Source organism: Bombina bombina, chromosome 2 (assembly GCF_027579735.1).
Source record: "Bombina bombina isolate aBomBom1 chromosome 2, aBomBom1.pri, whole genome shotgun sequence".
NCBI lineage: Eukaryota > Metazoa > Chordata > Amphibia > Anura > Bombinatoridae > Bombina > Bombina bombina.
In genome coordinates this window covers 32,846,358-32,864,548 of record NC_069500.1, presented here as the reverse complement: position 1 = coordinate 32,864,548, position 18,191 = coordinate 32,846,358, and the positions used below count along the sequence as shown (strand labels likewise).

At 42.6% G+C, this 18,191-nt stretch overlaps 1 protein-coding gene across 1 annotated transcript in view; it reads right to left on the bottom strand.

The window, feature by feature from the left end:
* LOC128648384 (von Willebrand factor A domain-containing protein 5A) overlaps window positions 1-18,191 on the bottom strand; it is a 314,477-nt gene that overhangs the window by 177,374 nt on the left and 118,912 nt on the right. The window contains exons 8-10 of the mRNA XM_053700991.1: window positions 15,939-15,966; window positions 14,009-14,026; window positions 9,599-9,619 (exon numbers count right to left, since the gene is read on the bottom strand). Coding sequence (XP_053556966.1) covers window positions 9,599-9,619; window positions 14,009-14,026; window positions 15,939-15,966 — 67 coding nt within the window. The remainder of the gene's footprint in view (window positions 1-9,598; window positions 9,620-14,008; window positions 14,027-15,938; window positions 15,967-18,191) is intronic.

The window sequence follows — 18,191 nt, the reverse complement described above, 5'->3', positions numbered from 1 at the left end:
TCTTGGGCATCATTGTCATTGTCACATAAATCACATTTATTTAAATGAATGGGAATTCTGGCTTCCCCACATTCAGAACACAGTCTGGTAGTTCAGACATGTTAAACAGGCATAAACTTGATAACAAAGTACAAAAACGTTTTAAAATAAAACCGTTACTGTCACTTTAAATTTTAAACTGAACACACTTTATTACTGCAATTGCGAAAAAACATGAAGGAATTGTTCAAAATTCACCAAATTTTCACCACAGTGTCTTAAAGCCTTAAAAGTATTGCACACCAAATTTGGAAGCTTTAACCCTTAAAATAACGGAACCGGAGCCGTTTTTAACTTTAACCCCTTTACAGTCCCTGGTATCTGCTTTGCTGAGACCCAACCAAGCCCAAAGGGGAATACGATACCAAATGACGCCTTCAGAAAGTCTTTTCTAAGTATCAGAGCTCCTCTCACATGCGACTGCATGTCATGCCTCTCAAAAACAAGTGCGCAACACCGGCGCGAAAATGAGGCTCTGCCTATGATTTGGGAAAGCCCCTAAAGAATAAGGTGTCTAAAACAGTGCCTGCCGATATTATTATATCAAAATACCCAGAATAAATGATTCCTCAAGGCTAAATATGTGTTAATAATGAATCGATTTAGCCCAGAAAAAGTCTACAGTCTTAATAAGCCCTTGTGAAGCCCTTATTTACGATCTTAATAAACATGGCTTACCGGATCCCATAGGGAAAATGACAGCTTCCAGCATTACATCGTCTTGTTAGAATGTGTCATACCTCAAGCAGCAAGAGACTGCTCACTGTTCCCCCAACTGAAGTTAATTGCTCTCAACAGTCCTGTGTGGAACAGCCATGGATTTTAGTGACGGTTGCTAAAATCATTTTCCTCATACAAACAGAAATCTTCATCTCTTTTCTGTTTCTGAGTAAATAGTACATACCAGCACTATTTCAAAATAACAAACTCTTGATTGAATAATAAAAACTACAGTTAAACACTAAAAAACTCTAAGCCATCTCCGTGGAGATGTTGCCTGTACAACGGCAAAGAGAATGACTAGGGTAGGCGGAGCCTAGGAGGGATCATGTGACCAGCTTTGCTGGGCTCTTTGCCATTTCCTGTTGGGGAAGAGAATATCCCACAAGTAAGGATGACGCCGTGGACCGGACACACCTATGTTGGAGAAATTCTGTTTCCTCCAACATAGGTGTGTCCGGTCCACGGCGTCATCCTTACTTGTGGGAACCAATACCAAAGCTTTAGGACACGGATGAAGGGAGGGAGCAAATCAGGTCACCTAGATGGAAGGCACCCCGGTTTGCAAAACCTTTCTCCCAAAAATAGCCTCAGAAGAAGCAAAAGTATCAAACTTGTAAATTTTGGTAAAAGTGTGCAGTGAAGACCAAGTCGCTGCCTTACATATCTGATCAACAGAAGCCTCGTTCTTGAAGGCCCATGTGGAAGCCACAGCCCTAGTGGAATGAGCTGTGATTCTTTCAGGAGGCTGCCGTCCGGCAGTCTCATAAGCCAATCTGATGATGCTTTTAATCCAAAAAGAGAGAGAGGTAGAAGTTGCTTTTTGACCTCTCCTTTTACCAGAATAAACAACAAACAAGGAAGATGTTTGTCTAAAATCCTTTGTAGCATCTAAATAGAATTTTAGAGCGCGAACAACATCCAAATTGTGCAACAAACGTTCCTTCTTTGAAACTGGATTCGGACACAAAGAAGGCACGACTATCTCCTGGTTAATGTTTTTGTTAGAAACAACTTTCGGAAGAAAACCAGGTTTAGTACGTAAAACCACCTTATCTGCATGGAACACCAGATAAGGAGGAGAACACTGCAGAGCAGATAATTCTGAAACTCTTCTAGCAGAAGAAATTGCAACCAAAAACAAAACTTTCCAAGATAATAACTTAATATCAACGGAATGTAAGGGTTCAAACGGAACCCCCTGAAGAACTGAAAGAACTAAATTGAGACTCCAAGGAGGAGTCAAAGGTCTGTAAACAGGCTTGATTCTAACCAGAGCCTGAACAAAGGCTTGAACATCTGGCACAGCTGCCAGCTTTTTGTGAAGTAACACAGACAAGGCAGAAATCTGTCCCTTCAAGGAACTTGCAGATAATCCTTTCTCCAATCCTTCTTGAAGAAAGGATAGAATCTTAGGAATTTTTACCTTGTCCCAAGGGAATCCTTTAGATTCACACCAACAGATATATTTTTTCCATATTTTGTGGTAAATTTTTCTAGTTACAGGCTTTCTGGCCTGAACAAGAGTATCAATAACAGAATCTGAGAACCCTCGCTTTGATAAGATCAAGCGTTCAATCTCCAAGCAGTCAGTTGGAGTGAGACCAGATTCGGATGTTCGAACGGACCTTGAACAAGAAGGTCTCGTCTCAAAGGTAGCTTCCATGGTGGAGCCGATGACATATTCACCAGGTCTGCATACCAAGTCCTGCGTGGCCACGCAGGAGCTATCAAGATCACCGATGCCCTCTCCTGATTGATCCTGGCTACCAGCCTGGGGATGAGAGGAAACGGCGGGAATACATAAGCTAGTTTGAAGGTCCAAGGTGCTACTAGTGCATCTGCTAGAGTCGCCTTGGGATCCCTGGATCTGGACCCGTAGCAAGGAACCTTGAAGTTCTGACGAGAGGCCATCAGATCCATGTCTGGAATGCCCCACAGTTGAGTAATTTGGGCAAAGATTTCCGGATGGAGTTCCCACTCCCCCGGATGTAATGTCTGACGACTCAGAAAATCCGCTTCCCAATTTTCCACTCCTGGGATGTGGATTGCAGACAAGTGGCAGGAGTGAGTCTCCGCCCATTGAATGATTTTGGTCACTTCTTCCATCGCCAGGGAACTCCTTGTTCCCCCCTGATGGTTGATGTACGCAACAGTCGTCATGTTGTCTGATTGAAACCGTATGAACTTGGCCTTTGCTAGCTGAGGCCAAGCCTTGAGAGCATTGAGTATCGCTCTCAGTTCCAGAATATTTATCGGTAGAAGAGATTCTTCCCGAGACCAAAGACCCTGAGCTTTCAGGGGTCCCCAGACCGCGCCCCAGCCCATCAGACTGGCGTCGGTCGTGACAATGACCCACTCTGGTCTGCGGAAGCTCATCCCCTGTGACAGGTTGTCCAGGGACAGCCACCAACGGAGTGAATCTCTGGTCCTCTGATTTACTTGTATCGTCGGAGACAAGTCTGTATAGTCCCCATTCCACTGACTGAGCATGCACAGTTGTAATGGTCTTAGATGAATGCGCGCAAAAGGAACTATGTCCATTGCCGCTACCATCAAACCTATTACTTCCATGCACTGCGCTATGGAAGGAAGAGGAACGGAATGAAGTATTTGACAAGAGTTTAGAAGTTTTGTTTTTCTGGCCTCTGTCAGAAAAATCCTCATTTCTAAGGAGTCTATTATTGTTCCCAAGAAGGGAACCCTCGTTGACGGAGATAGAGAACTCTTTTCTACGTTCACTTTCCATCCGTGAGATCTGAGAAAGGCCAGGACAATGTCCGTGTGAGCCTTTGCTAGAGGAAGGGACGACGCTTGAATCAGAATGTCGTCCAAGTAAGGTACTACTGCAATGCCCCTTGGTCTTAGCACCGCTAGAAGGGACCCTAGTACCTTTGTGAAAATCCTTGGAGCAGTGGCTAATCCGAATGGAAGTGCCACAAACTGGTAATGCTTGTCCAGGAATGCGAACCTTAGGAACCGATGATGTTCCTTGTGGATAGGAATATGTAGATACGCATCCTTTAAATCCACCGTGGTCATGAATTGACCTTCCTGGATGGAAGGAAGAATTGTTCGAATGGTTTCCATTTTTAACGATGGAACCTTGAGAAACTTGTTTAGGATCTTGAGATCTAAGATTGGTCTGAACGTTCCCTCTTTTTTGGGAACTACGAACAGATTGGAGTAGAACCCCATCCCTTGTTCTCCTAATGGAACAGGATGAATCACTCCCATTTTTAAACAGGTCTTCTACACAATGTAAGAATGCCTGTTTTTTTATGTGGTCTGAAGACAATTGAGACCTGTGGAACCTCCCCCTTGGGGGAAGCCCTTTGAATTCCAGAAGATAACCTTGGGAGACTATTTCTAGCGCCCAAGGATCCAGAACATCTCTTGCCCAAGCCTGAGCGAAGAGAGAGAGTCTGCCCCCCACCAGATCCGGTCCCGGATCGGGGGCCAACATCTCATGCTGTCTTGGTAGCAGTGGCAGGTTTCTTGGCCTGCTTTCCCTTGTTCCAGCCTTGCATTGGTCTCCAGGCTGGCTTGGCTTGAGAAGTATTACCCTCTTGCTTAGAGGACGTAGCACTTGGGGCTGGTCCGTTTCTACGAAAGGGACGGAAATTAGGTTTATTTTTGGCCTTGAAAGACCTATCCTGAGGAAGGGCGTGGCCCTTGCCCCCAGTGATATCAGAGATAATCTCTTTCAAGTCAGGGCCAAACAGCGTTTTCCCCTTGAAAGGAATGTTAAGCAATTTGTTCTTGGAAGACGCATCCGCTGACCAAGACTTTAACCAAAGCGCTCTGCGCGCCACAATAGCAAACCCAGAATTTTTCGCCGCTAACCTAGCCAATTGCAAAGTGGCGTCTAGGGTGAAAGAATTAGCCAATTTGAGAGCACGGATTCTGTCCATAATCTCCTCATAAGAAGGAGAATTACTAGTGATCGCCTTTTCTAGCTCATCGAACCAGAAACACGCGGCTGTAGTGACAGGGACAATGCATGAAATTGGTTGTAGAAGGTAACCTTGCTGAACAAACATCTTTTTAAGCAAACCTTCTAATTTTTTATCCATAGGATCTTTGAAAGCACAACTATCTTCTATGGGTATAGTGGTGCGTTTGTTTAGAGTAGAAACCGCCCCCTCGACCTTGGGGACTGTCTGCCATAAGTCCTTTCTGGGGTCGACCATAGGAAACAATTTTTTAAATATGGGGGGAGGGACGAAAGGTATACCGGGCCTTTCCCATTCTTTATTTACAATGTCCGCCACCCGCTTGGGTATAGGAAAAGCTTCGGGGGGCCCCGGGACCTCTAGGAACTTGTCCATTTTACATAGTTTCTCTGGGATGACCAAATTCTCACAATCATCCAGAGTGGATAACACCTCCTTAAGCAGAGCGCGGAGATGTTCCAACATAAATTTAAATGTAATCACATCAGGTTCAGCTTGTTGAGAAATTTTCCCTGAATCTGAAATTTCTCCCTCAGACAAAACCTCCCTGGCCCCCTCAGACTGGTGTAGGGGCCCTTCAGAAACAATATCATCAGCGTCCTCATGCTCTTCAGTATTTTCTAAAACAGAGCAGTCGCGCTTTCGCTGATAAGTGGGCATTTTGGCTAAAATGTTTTTGATAGAATTATCCATTACAGCCGTTAATTGTTGCATAGTAAGGAGTATTGGCGCGCTAGATGTACTAGGGGCCTCTTGTGTGGGCAAGACTGGTGTAGACGAAGGAGGGGATGATGCAGTACCATGCTTACTCCCCTCACTTGAGGAATCATCTTGGGCATCATTTTCTCTAAATTTTGTGTCACATAAATCACATCTATTTAAATGAGAAGGGACCTTGGCTTCCCCACATTCAGAACACAGTCTATCTGGCAGTTCAGACATGTTAAACAGGCATAAACTTGATAACAAAGTACAAAAAACGTTTTAAAATAAAACCGTTACTGTCACTTTAAATTTTAAACTGAACACACTTTACTGCAATTGCGAAAAAGTATGAAGGAATTGTTCAAAATACACCAAAATTTCACCACAGTGTCTTAAAGCCTTAAAAGTATTGCACACCAAATTTGGAAGCTTTAACCCTTAAAATAACGGAACCGGAGCCGTTTTTATATTTAACCCCTTTACAGTCCCTGGTATCTGCTTTGCTGAGACCCAACCAAGCCCAAAGGGGAATACGATACCAAATGACGCCTTCAGAAGTCTTTTCTATGTATCAGAGCTCCTCACACATGCATCTGCATGTCATGCTTCTCAAAAACAAGTGCGCAATACAGGCGCGAAAATGAGACTCTGCCTATGATTAGGGAAAGCCCCTAGAGAATAAGGTGTCCAATACAGTGCCTGCCGGTTATTTTACAAAATTCCCAAGATTAAAATAATTCCTCAAGGCTATGGAGTATAAAATATGTTTATATATAAATCGATTTAGCCCAGAAAATGTCTACAGTCTTAAAAAGCCCTTGTGAAGCCCTTATTTACTGTCTGTAATAAAATGGCTTACCGGATCCCATAGGGAAAATGACAGCTTCCAGCATTACATCGTCTTGTTAGAATGTGTCATACCTCAAGCAGCAAAAGTCTGCTCACTGTTCCCCCAACTGAAGTTAATTCCTCTCAACAGTCCTGTGTGGAACAGCCATCGATTTTAGTAACGGTTGCTAAAATCATTTTCCTCTTACAAACAGAAATCTTCATCTCTTTTCTGTTTCAGAGTAAATAGTACATACCAGCACTATTTTAAAATAACAAACTCTTGATTGAATAATAAAAACTACAGTTAAACACTAAAAAACTAAGCCATCTCCGTGGAGATGTTGCCTGTACAACGGCAAAGAGAATGACTGGGGAAGGCGGAGCCTAGGAGGGATCATGTGACCAGCTTTGCTGGGCTCTTTGCCATTTCCTGTTGGGGAAGAGAATATCCCACAAGTAAGGATGACGCCGTGGACCGGACACACCTATGTTGGAGAAATTAGACTTATTCTTGGCCTTGAAAGGCCTATCTTGTGGGAGGGCGTGGCCCTTACCCCCAGTGATGTCTGAGATAATCTCTTTCAATTCTGGACCAAAAAGGGTTTTACCCTTGAAAGGGATATTAAGCAACTTTGTCTTGGAAGATACATCCGCTGACCAAGACTTTAGCCAGAGCTCTCTGCGCGCCACAATTGCAAACCCTGAATTTTTCGCCGCTAATCTAGCTAACTGCAAAGCGGCATCTAAAATAAAGGAATTAGCTAACTTAAGTGCGTGAATTCTGTCCATAACCTCCTCATACGGAGTCTCTCTACTGAGCGACTTTTCTAGTTCCTCGAACCAGAACCACGCTGCTGTAGTGACAGGAATAATGCACGAAATAGGTTGCAGGAGGTAACCTTGCTGTACAAAAATCTTTTTAAGCAAACCCTCCAATTTTTTATCCATAGGATCTTTGAAAGCACAATTATCCTCGATAGGAATAGTAGTGTGCTTAGCTAGTGTAGAAACTGCCCCCTCGACCTTAGGGACTGTCTGCCATAAGTCCTTTCTGGGGTCGACCATAGGAAATAATTTCTTAAATATAGGAGGGGGGACAAAAGGTATGCCGGGCTTCTCCCACTCCTTATTCACTATGTCCGCCACCCGCTTGGGTATAGGAAAAGCGTCGGGGTGCACCGGAACCTCTAGGAACTTGTCCATCTTGCACAATTTTTCTGGAATGACCAGGTTGTCACAATCATCCAGAGTAGATAGCACCTCCTTAAGCAGTGCGCGGAGATGCTCTAATTTAAATGTCACAACATCAGGTTCTGCCTGTTGAGAAATTCTACCTGAATCAGAAATTTCCCCGTCTGACAAAACCTCCCTCATGGCCACTTCAGATTGGTGTGAGGGTATGACAGAGCAATTATCCTCAGCGCCCTCCTGCTCTACAGTGTTTAAAACAGAGCAATCGCGCTTTCTCTGAAATGCAGGCATTTTGGATAAAATATTTGCTATGGAGTTATCCATTACTGCCGTCAATTGTTGCATAGTAACAAGCATTGGCGCGCTAGAAATACTAGGGGTCTCCTGCGTGGGCAAAACTGGTGTAGACACAGAAGGAGATGATGTAGAACTATGTCTACTCCCTTCATCTGATGAATCATCTTGGGCAACTTTACTATTTGTGGCAATACTGTCCTTACTTTGTTTGGACGCTATGGCACAATTATCACACAATTTTGAAGGGGGAGACACATTGGCTTCCATACATACAGAACATAGTTTATCTGAAGGCACAAACATGTTAAACGGGCTTAAACTTGTCAATAAAATACAAAAACCGTTTTAAAACAAAACCGTTACTGTTTCTTTAAATTTTAAACAGGGCACACTTTTTTACTGAATATGTGAAAAACTATGAAGCAATTGTTCAATTTTAACCAAATTTTCACCACAGTGTCTTAAAAGCATTGCACCCCAAATTTCAGACCTTTAACCCTTAAAATGACGAAACCGGAGCCGTTTACAGTTTTAACCCCTCTACAGTCCCAGTTACAGCCTTTGCTGCGACTTTACCAAACCCAGGGGGGAATACGATACCAAATGAAGCCTTCTAGGAACCTTTCCAACTACTTCCAGACCCACACACATGCAGCTGCATGTCCAGCTCTCAAAAGTAACTGCGCAGTAATGGCGCGAAAATGAGGCTCTGCCTACTACATAGAAGGCCCTTCCTGACTGGGAAGGTGTCTAACCAGTGCCTGACGTAAAAAAAAAAAACGTTCCCCAAGTTATAAAGTGTGAATTTCAACATCATGCTGTATAAAATGCCCAAAAAAAGCAATCGATCTAGCCCATAAAAGTGTCTACCAGTTTTATAGCCCATATTAAGCCCTTTATTCTGTTTGAGACTAAGAAAATGGCTTACCGGTCCCCATGATGGGGAAAATGACAGCCTTCCAGCATTACTCAGTCTTGTTAGAAATATGGCTAGTCATACCTTAAGCAGAAAAGTCTGCTAACTGTTTCCCCCAACTGAAGTTATCTCATCTCAACAGTCCTATGTGGAAACAGCAAACGATTTTAGTTACTGCTGCTAAAATCCTATTCCTCTCACAAACAGAACTCTTCATCTTTTTCTGTTTCAGAGTATATAGTACATACCAGCACTATTTTAAAATAACAAACTCTTGATAGTAGAATAAAAAACTACAACTAAACACCACATACTCTTCACCATCTCCGTGGAGATGCTGCTTTTTTCAGCGGCAAAGAGAATGACTGGGGTGGGCGGAGCCTAGGAGGGACTATATGGACAGCTTTTGCTGTGCTCTTTGCCATTTCCTGGTCCTTATGAAAAGATAAATCCTTTAATTAAGTCCAAAATATTTTAGTATAATCCCCATAAAATTGTTATTTATTATTAATGATATATATATATATATATATTAGAATTTTATACACGTTTTACACCTATGAAGTTGATAATAACAGAATTTATGTTTACCTGATAAGTTACTTTCTCCAACGGTGTGTCCGGTCCACGGCGTCATCCTTACTTGTGGGATATTCTCTTCCCCAACAGGAAATGGCAAAGAGCCCAGCAAAGCTGGTCACATGATCCCTCCTAGGCTCCGCCTTCCCCAGTCATTCGACCGACGTAAAGGAGGAATATTTGCATAGGAGAAATCATATGATACCGTGGTGACTGTAGTTAAAGAAAATAAATTATCAGACCTGATTAAAAAACCAGGGCGGGCCGTGGACCGGACACACCGTTGGAGAAAGTAATTTATCAGGTAAACATAAATTCTGTTTTCTCCAACATAGGTGTGTCCGGTCCACGGCGTCATCCTTACTTGTGGGAACCAATACCAAAGCTTTAGGACACGGATGATGGGAGGGAGCAAATCAGGTCACCTAGATGGAAGGCACCCCGGTTTGCAAAACCTTTCTCCCAAAAATAGCCTCAGAAGAAGCAAAAGTATCAAATTTGTAAAATTTGGTAAAAGTGTGCAGTGAAGACCAAGTCGCTGCCTTACATATCTGATCAACAGAAGCCTCGTTCTTGAAGGCCCATGTGGAAGCCACAGCCCTAGTGGAATGAGCTGTGATTCTTTCAGGAGGCTGCCGTCCGGCAGTCTCATAAGCCAATCTGATGATGCTTTTAAGCCAAAAAGAGAGAGAGGTAGAAGTTGCTTTTTGACCTCTCCTTTTACCAGAATAAACAACAAACAAGGAAGATGTTTGTCTGAAATCCTTTGTAGCATCTAAATAGAATTTTAGAGCACGAACTACATCCAAATTGTGCAACAAACGTTCCTTCTTTGAAACTGGATTCGGACACAAAGAAGGCACGACTATCTCCTGGTTAATGTTTTTGTTAGAAACAACTTTCGGAAGAAAACCAGGTTTAGTACGCAAAACCACCTTATCTGCATGGAACACCAGATAAGGAGGAGAACACTGCAGAGCAGATAACTCTGAAACTCTTCTAGCAGAAGAAATTGCAACCAAAAACAAAACTTTCCAAGATAATAACTTAATATCTACGGAATGTAAGGGTTCAAACGGAACCCCCTGAAGAACTGAAAGAACTAAATTGAGACTCCAAGGAGGAGTCAAAGGCTTGTAAACAGGCTTGATTCTAACCAGAGCCTGAACAAAAGCTTGAACATCTGGCACAGCCGCCAGCTTTTTGTGAAGTAAAACAGATAAAGCAGAGATCTGTCCCTTCAAAGAACTTGCAGATAATCCTTTCTCCAAACCTTCTTGAAGAAAGGATAGAATCTTAGGAATTTTTATCTTGTTCCATGGGAATCCTTTAGATTCACACCAACAGATATATTTCTTCCATATTTTATGGTAGATTTTTCTAGTTACAGGCTTTCTGGCCTGAACAAGAGTATCAATGACAGAATCTGAGAACCCTCGCTTTGATAAAATCAAGCGTTCAATCTCCAAGCAGTCAGTTGGAGTGAGGCCAGATTCGGATGTTCGAACGGACCTTGAACAAGAAGGTCCTGTCTCAAAGGTAGCTTCCATGGTGGAGCCGATGACATTCACCAGGTCTGCATACCAAGTCCTGCGTGGCCACGCAGGAGCTATCAAGATCACCGATGCCCTCTCCTGACTGATCCTGGCTACCAGCCTGGGGATGAGAGGAAACGGTGGGAATACATAAGCTAGGTTGAAGGTCCAAGGTGCTACTAGTGCATCTACTAGAGTCGCCTTGGGATCCCTGGATCTGGACCCGTAGCAAGGAACCTTGAAGTTCTGACGAGACGCCATCAGATCCATGTCTGGAATGCCCCACAATTGAGTAATTTGGGCAAAGATTTCCGGATGGAGTTCCCACTCCCCCGGATGAAATGTCTGACGACTCAGAAAATCCGCTTCCCAGTTTTCCACTCCTGGGATGTGGATTGCAGACAAGTGGCAGGAGTGAGTCTCCGCCCATTGAATGATTTTGGTCACTTCTTCCATCGCCAGGGAACTCCTTGTTCCCCCCTGATGGTTGATATATGCAACAGTTGTCATGTTGTCTGATTGAAACCGTATGAATTTGGCCTTTGCTAGCTGAGGCCAAGTCTTGAGAGCATTGAATATCGCTCTCAGTTCCAGAATATTTATGGGGAGAAGAGATTCTTCCCGAGACCAAAGACCCTGAGCTTTCAGGGGTTCCCAGACCGCGCCCCAGCCCACCAGACTGGCGTCGGTCGTGACAATGACCCACTCTGGTCTGCGGAAGCTCATCCCCTGTGACAGGTTGTCCAGGGTCAGCCACCAACGGAGTGAATCTCTGGTCCTCTGATCTACTTGTATCGTCGGAGACAAGTCTGTATAATCCCCATTCCACTGACTGAGCATGCACAGTTGTAATGGTCTCAGATGAATTCGCGCAAAAGGAACTATGTCCATTGCCGCGACCATCAAACCTATTACTTCCATGCACTGCGCTATGGAAGGAAGAGGAACAGAATGAAGTACTTGACAAGAGCTTAGAAGTTTTGATTTTCTGGCCTCTGTCAGAAAAATCCTCATTTCTAAGGAGTCTATTATTGTTCCCAGGAAGGGAACTCTTGTTGACGGAGATAGAGAACTTTTTTCTACGTTCACTTTCCACCCGTGAGATCTGAGAAAGGCCAGGACAATGTCCGTATGAGCCTTTGCTTGTGGTAGGGACGACGCTTGAATCAGTATGTCGTCCAAGTAAGGTACTACTGCAATGCCCCTTGGTCGTAGCACCGCTAGAAGGGACCCCAGTACCTTTGTGAAAATTCTTGGAGCAGTGGCTAATCCGAATGGAAGTGCCACAAACTGGTAATGCTTGTCCAGAAAGGCGAACCTTAGGAACCGATGATGTTCCTTGTGGATAGGAATATGTAGATACGCATCCTTTAAATCCACCGTGGTCATGAATTGACCTTCCTGGATGGAAGGAAGAATTGTCCGAATGGTTTCCATTTTGAACGATGGAACCTTGAGAAACTTGTTAAGGATCTTGAGATCTAAGATTGGTCTGAATGTTCCCTCTTTTTTGGGAACTATGAACAGATTGGAGTAGAATCCCATCCCTTGTTCTCCTAATGGAACAGGATGAATCACTCCCATTCTTAACAGGTCTTCTACACAATGTAAGAATGCCTGTCTTTTTATGTGGTCTGAAGACAATTGAGACCTGTGGAACCTCCCCCTTGGGGGAAGCTCCTTGAATTCCAGAAGATAACCTTGGGAGACTATTTCTAGCGCCCAAGGATCCAGAACATCTCTTGCCCAAGCCTGAGCGAAGAGAGAAAGTCTGCCCCCCACCAGATCCGGTCCCGGATCGGGGGCCAACATCTCATGCTGTCTTGGTAGCAGTGGCAGGTTTCTTGGCCTGCTTACCTTTGTTCCAGCCTTGCATTGGCCTCCAGGCTGGCTTGGTTTGAGAAGTATTACCCTCTTGCTTAGAGGATGTAGCACTTGGGGCTGGTCCGTTTCTGCGAAAGGGACGAAAATTTGGTTTATTTTTAGCCTTGAAAGACCTATCCTGAGGAAGGGCGTGGCCCTTACCCCCAGTGATATCAGAAATAATCTCTTTCAAGTCAGGGCCAAACAGCGTTTTCCCCTTGAAAGGTATGTTAAGCAATTTGTTCTTGGAAGACGCATCCGCTGACCAAGATTTTAGCCAAAGCGCTCTGCGTGCCACAATAGCAAACCCTGAATTTTTCGCTGCTAATCTAGCCAATTGCAAAGTGGCGTCTAAAGTAAAAGAGTTAGCCAATTTGAGAGCATGAATTCTGTCCATAATCTCCTCATAAGAAGAATCATTATTGAGCGACTTTTCTAGTTCATCGAACCAGAAACACGCTGCTGTAGTGACAGGAACCATGCATGAAATTGGTTGTAGAAGGTAACCTTGCTGAACAAACATCTTTTTAAGCAAACCCTCTAATTTTTTATCCATAGGATCTTTGAAAGCACAACTATCTTCTATAGGGATAGTAGTGCATTTGTTTAGAGTAGAAACCGCCCCCTCGACCTTGGGGACTGTCTGCCATAAGTCCTTTCTGGGGTCGACCATAGGAAACAATTTCTTAAATATAGGGGGAGGGACAAAAGGTATGCCGGGCCTTTCCCATTCTTTGTTTACAATGTCCGCCACCCGCTTGGGTATAGGAAAAGCTTCGGGGGGCCCCGGGACCTCTAGGAACTTGTCCATCTTACATAATTTCTCTGGAATGACCAAATTCTCACAATCATCCAGAGTAGATAACACCTCCTTAAGCAGAGCGCGGAGATGTTCCAATTTAAATTTGAATGTAATCACATCAGGTTCAGCTTGTTGAGAAATTTTCCCTGAATCTGAAATTTCTCCCTCAGACAAAACCTCCCTGGCCCCCTCAGACTGGTGTAGGGGCACTTCAGAACCAATATCATCAGCGTCCTCATGCTCTTCAGTATTTTCTAAAACAGAGCAGTCGCGCTTTCGCTGATAAGTGGGCATTTTGGCTAAAATGTTTTTGATAGAATTATCCATTACAGCCGTTAATTGTTGCATAGTAAGGAGTATTGGCGCACTAGATGTACTAGGGGCCTCCTGTGTGGGCAAGACTGGCGTAGACGAAGGAGGGGATGATGCAGTACCATGCTTACTCCCCTCACTTGAGGAATCATCTTGGGCATCATTTTCTCTAAATTTTGTGTCACATAAATCACATCTATTTAAATGAGAAGGAACCTTGGCTTCCCCACATACAGAACACAGTCTATCTGGTAGTTCAGACATGTTAAACAGGCATAAACTTGATAACAAAGTACAAAAAACGTTTTAAAATAAAACCGTTACTGTCACTTTAAATTTTAAACTGAACACACTTTATTTCTGAAAATGTGAAAAAGTATGAAGGAATTGTTCAAAATTCACCAAAATTTCACCACAGTGTCTTAAAGCCTTAAAAGTATTGCACACCAAATTTGAAAGCTTTAACTCTTAAAATAACGGAACCGGAGCCGTTTTTATATTTAACCCCTATACAGTCCCTGGTATCTGCTTTGCTGAGACCCAACCAAGCCCAAAGGGGAATACGATACCAAATGACGCCTTCAGAAAGTCTTTTCGATGTATCTGAGCTCCTCACACATGTATCTGCATGTCTTGCTTCCCAAAAACAACTGCGCAATAGAGGCGCGAAAATGAGGCTCTGCCTATGATTAGAGAAGGCCCCCAGTGAAAAAGGTGTTCAATACAGTGCCTGCCGGTTATTTTACATAATTCCCAAGAATAAAATAACTCCTCAAAACTATGAAGTATTAAAAATGCTTATATATCAATCGTTTTAGCCCAGAAAAATGTCTACCAGTCTTTAAAGCCCTTGTGAAGCCCTTTATTCTTATTTAATAAAAATGGCTTACCGGATCCCATAGGGAAAATGACAGCTTCCAGCATTACCAAGTCTTGTTAGAAATGTGTCATACCTCAAGCAGCAAAAGTCTGCTCACTGTTTCCCCCAACTGAAGTTAATTCCTCTCAACAGTCCTGTGTGGAAACAGCCATCGATTTTAGTAACGGTTGCTAAAATCATTTTCCTCTTACAAACAGAAATCTTCATCTCTTTTCTGTTTCAGAGTAAATAGTACATACCAGCACTATTTTAAAATAACAAACTCTTGATTGAAGAATAAAAACTACATTTAAACACCAAAAAACTCTAAGCCATCTCCGTGGAGATGTTGCCTGTACAACGGCAAAGAGAATGACTGGGGAAGGCGGAGCCTAGGAGGGATCATGTAACCAGCTTTGCTGGGCTCTTTGCCATTTCCTGTTGGGGAAGAGAATATCCCACAAGTAAGGATGACGCCGTGGACCGGACACACCTATGTTGGAGAAATATGACGTATAGTTTTTATGAATATCTATGGAGTATTTTTAATGAAGTTTTTAAGAAATAGTATAGTATGTGAAAACTGCTACATCACTATAATTGAATTTAAATTAAGATGCATAAAGATGAGTTCGTTCAGAATCTTTGTATTAGCGTTATTCAAATTTTAAATTGTTTTAATTATAAATTGCCAGTATTTTAATATTATGTGTATGTTAGAAATAGTCAATTTTTTGTATAATTTATTAATGCATAGAATTTTAATGAATTATTTGTAGTTGTGAAAGACAATAAGATAACATTTCATAGTATATATATTCATTATACACAAACAAGATCCCTTTAAGAAATAAAAATCCCTTTAAGTAGTGGATATAAAAGATGGACTCCGGCCAACTTCCTGTCATCTTGATAAAGGCATCAGTACGATGCTGAAACGCGTAGATTTGAAGGAAGTTTGAGACTGTGAAATTGTGTTAACAAACAGCTGATACGAGTTCAGCTAAAATCCAGGAGAAAGTAAAGTTTTTCACCACAGAGCGGCTGATCGGCACTGACAGCTGGAATCACATTTGAAATAGCTGACACAAATTCAGCTGAAGGATACAAAACGGAATTTGTTGGGCACTTTCCAAGATACCCGGTTACAAATAAGGGGTAAGCTCAAATACAGCTGAAATACGCTAATAAATATCAGATTGCATCTAAGTGGATACCAGCAACGAAAGAACCAGCAAAGATAAGGGCCCCCCTACACGCTAACTGTGCGGTTAGAAAGTTGCACCAAACTAGGAATCTTAAAGTTCACAAAAGTTAATAATATTCACGTTACTCAGGAGATTTGAACAATATAACTAACGCTACTGAAACAAGCAGAAGGGCATATATCAAAGAAATTGTGGATTATAAAAATTGCCTATATATCGGACTGAAATTTGAATTTAAGCCCTATAAGCTGATTGGCTATTCTATTGTCAAGGCTTGTCTGAACTGTTTAACGGCTGGAAAAAGCCCTTTCCGTATAAAGACATTTCATATCAAACTGAATGCTGTAAACAGACGAACATACTCTGAACTGTTAAAGGAAGTCTAATATACTAAAAACCAGGGAATAATACATTAAGTATCTAACAATAAACTAACAACCTAACTGTTGCAATTTTGCAGTTACATATTTCTGAGACTTTGATACATTGTGGAATATTCAAGTATTATATAATTTTTTAAACTATACTTGATTTTTAAACTGTATTTGACTTTTAAATTGTATTTGATTTTTAGTAATATATATGTTTTCAATGCATTTATAAAATAAAAATATCTATACTATATTAGGTAATTAAGTGTTTATACATAACCTTAAATAATTTCTAGATATACACTTGCAGAAATACTGTGGGTATAAATACAATTATATTATTATTTGACTATACTCTACCTTCAGCCCTAAAATCTACGGGCGCAACTCTCTACAAACCTTTTTTTAAATTCATGAGTAGCCCTTGGATTCACACCAATAAAGATATTTACGCCATATCTTATGGTAAATTTTTCTACTAACAGGCTTACATGCCTGAATCAAGGTATCTATAACCGAATCGGAAAACCCACGAATAGACAAAATTAAGCGTTTAATCTCCAAGCAGTCAGCTGCAGAGAAACTAGATTCGGATGATGGAAGGGACCCTGAATGAGCAGGTCGTTCCTTAATGGGAGCTTCCACGGTGGCTGAGACGACATGTCCACCAGATCGGCATACTAAATCCTGCGAGGCCACACAGGAGAGGGCATCGATGATCCTCATCGCCCCTGTTTGACTCGAGCAATCACCCGGGGGAGAAGAGCAAACGGAGGGAATACATAAGCTAGGCTGAAAGACCAAGGCACTGCCAAGGCATCTATCAGCTCGGCCTCGGGATCCCTGGACCCGTATCTCGGAAGTTTGGCATTCTGACGAGACCCCATGAGATCCAACTCTGGGCTGCCCCATCTGAGAATCAGGTCGGAAAATACCTCCGGATGAAGTTCCCACTCTCCCGGATGAAACGTCTGTCTGCTCAGAAAATCCGCCTCCCAGTTTTCCAACCCTGGGATGTGAATCGCTGACAGATGGCAGGAGTGAGACGCCACCCACTATATTATCTTGGCTACTTCTGTCATCAGCTAAGACTGAGTCGGTCTCCAGCTGTACTTGGTTTGCAAATAGTTACCTTCCTGCTTTGAGGAAGAGGAAGGGGGAATTCCCTTGAAGTTTCGAAAGGAAGGAAAATTACTTTGCCGACCTCTCTATTTGGATTTCTTATCTTGAGGGAGGAGATGACCCTTACCTCCCGTAATGTCAGAAATAATTTTTTTCAAGTCAGGTCTGAACAGGGTCTTCCCCTTGTACGGAATAGCCAAAAGCTTAGACTTAGATACATCTGCAGACCAAGATTTTAACGATAAAGCTCTGCGTGCTAAGATGGAAAACCCTGAACTCTTAGCCGCAAATTTGGTAATCTGAAAGGAAGCATCTGTAATAAAAGAATTAGCTATCTTAAGAGCTTTAATTCTATCTTGTATTTCTTCTAAAGAAGTCTCAGTTTTAAGAGACTCTTCTAAAGCATCAAACCAATAAGCAGCCGCAGTCGTAACAATGCAGGCCGCCGGTTGCAATAGCAACCCCTGATGAACATATATTTTTTTTTAAGCAGACCCTCCAATTTCTTATCCATAGGGTCCTTAAAAGCACAACTATCCTCGATAAGGATAGTAGTTCGTTTAGCTAAGGTTGAAATAGCTCCCTCCACCCTAGGGACCGTCTGCCAAGAGTCCCTAATGGCGTCAGCTATAGGGTACATCTTCTTGAAAACTGGAGAAGGGGAAAAAGGAATACCCCGTCTCTCCCATTCCTTAGCAATAATTTCTGAAGTTCTCTTAGGAACAGGAAATACATCCGAATAAGAAGGGACCTCTAAGTATCTGTCCAACTTACTCAATTTCTCTGGAGGAACCACAATTGAATCAGTCGTCCAGAGGCACCAAAACCTCCCTCAATAACAGGCGGAGGTGTTCAAGTTTAAACCTGAAGGAAACCGTATCTGGA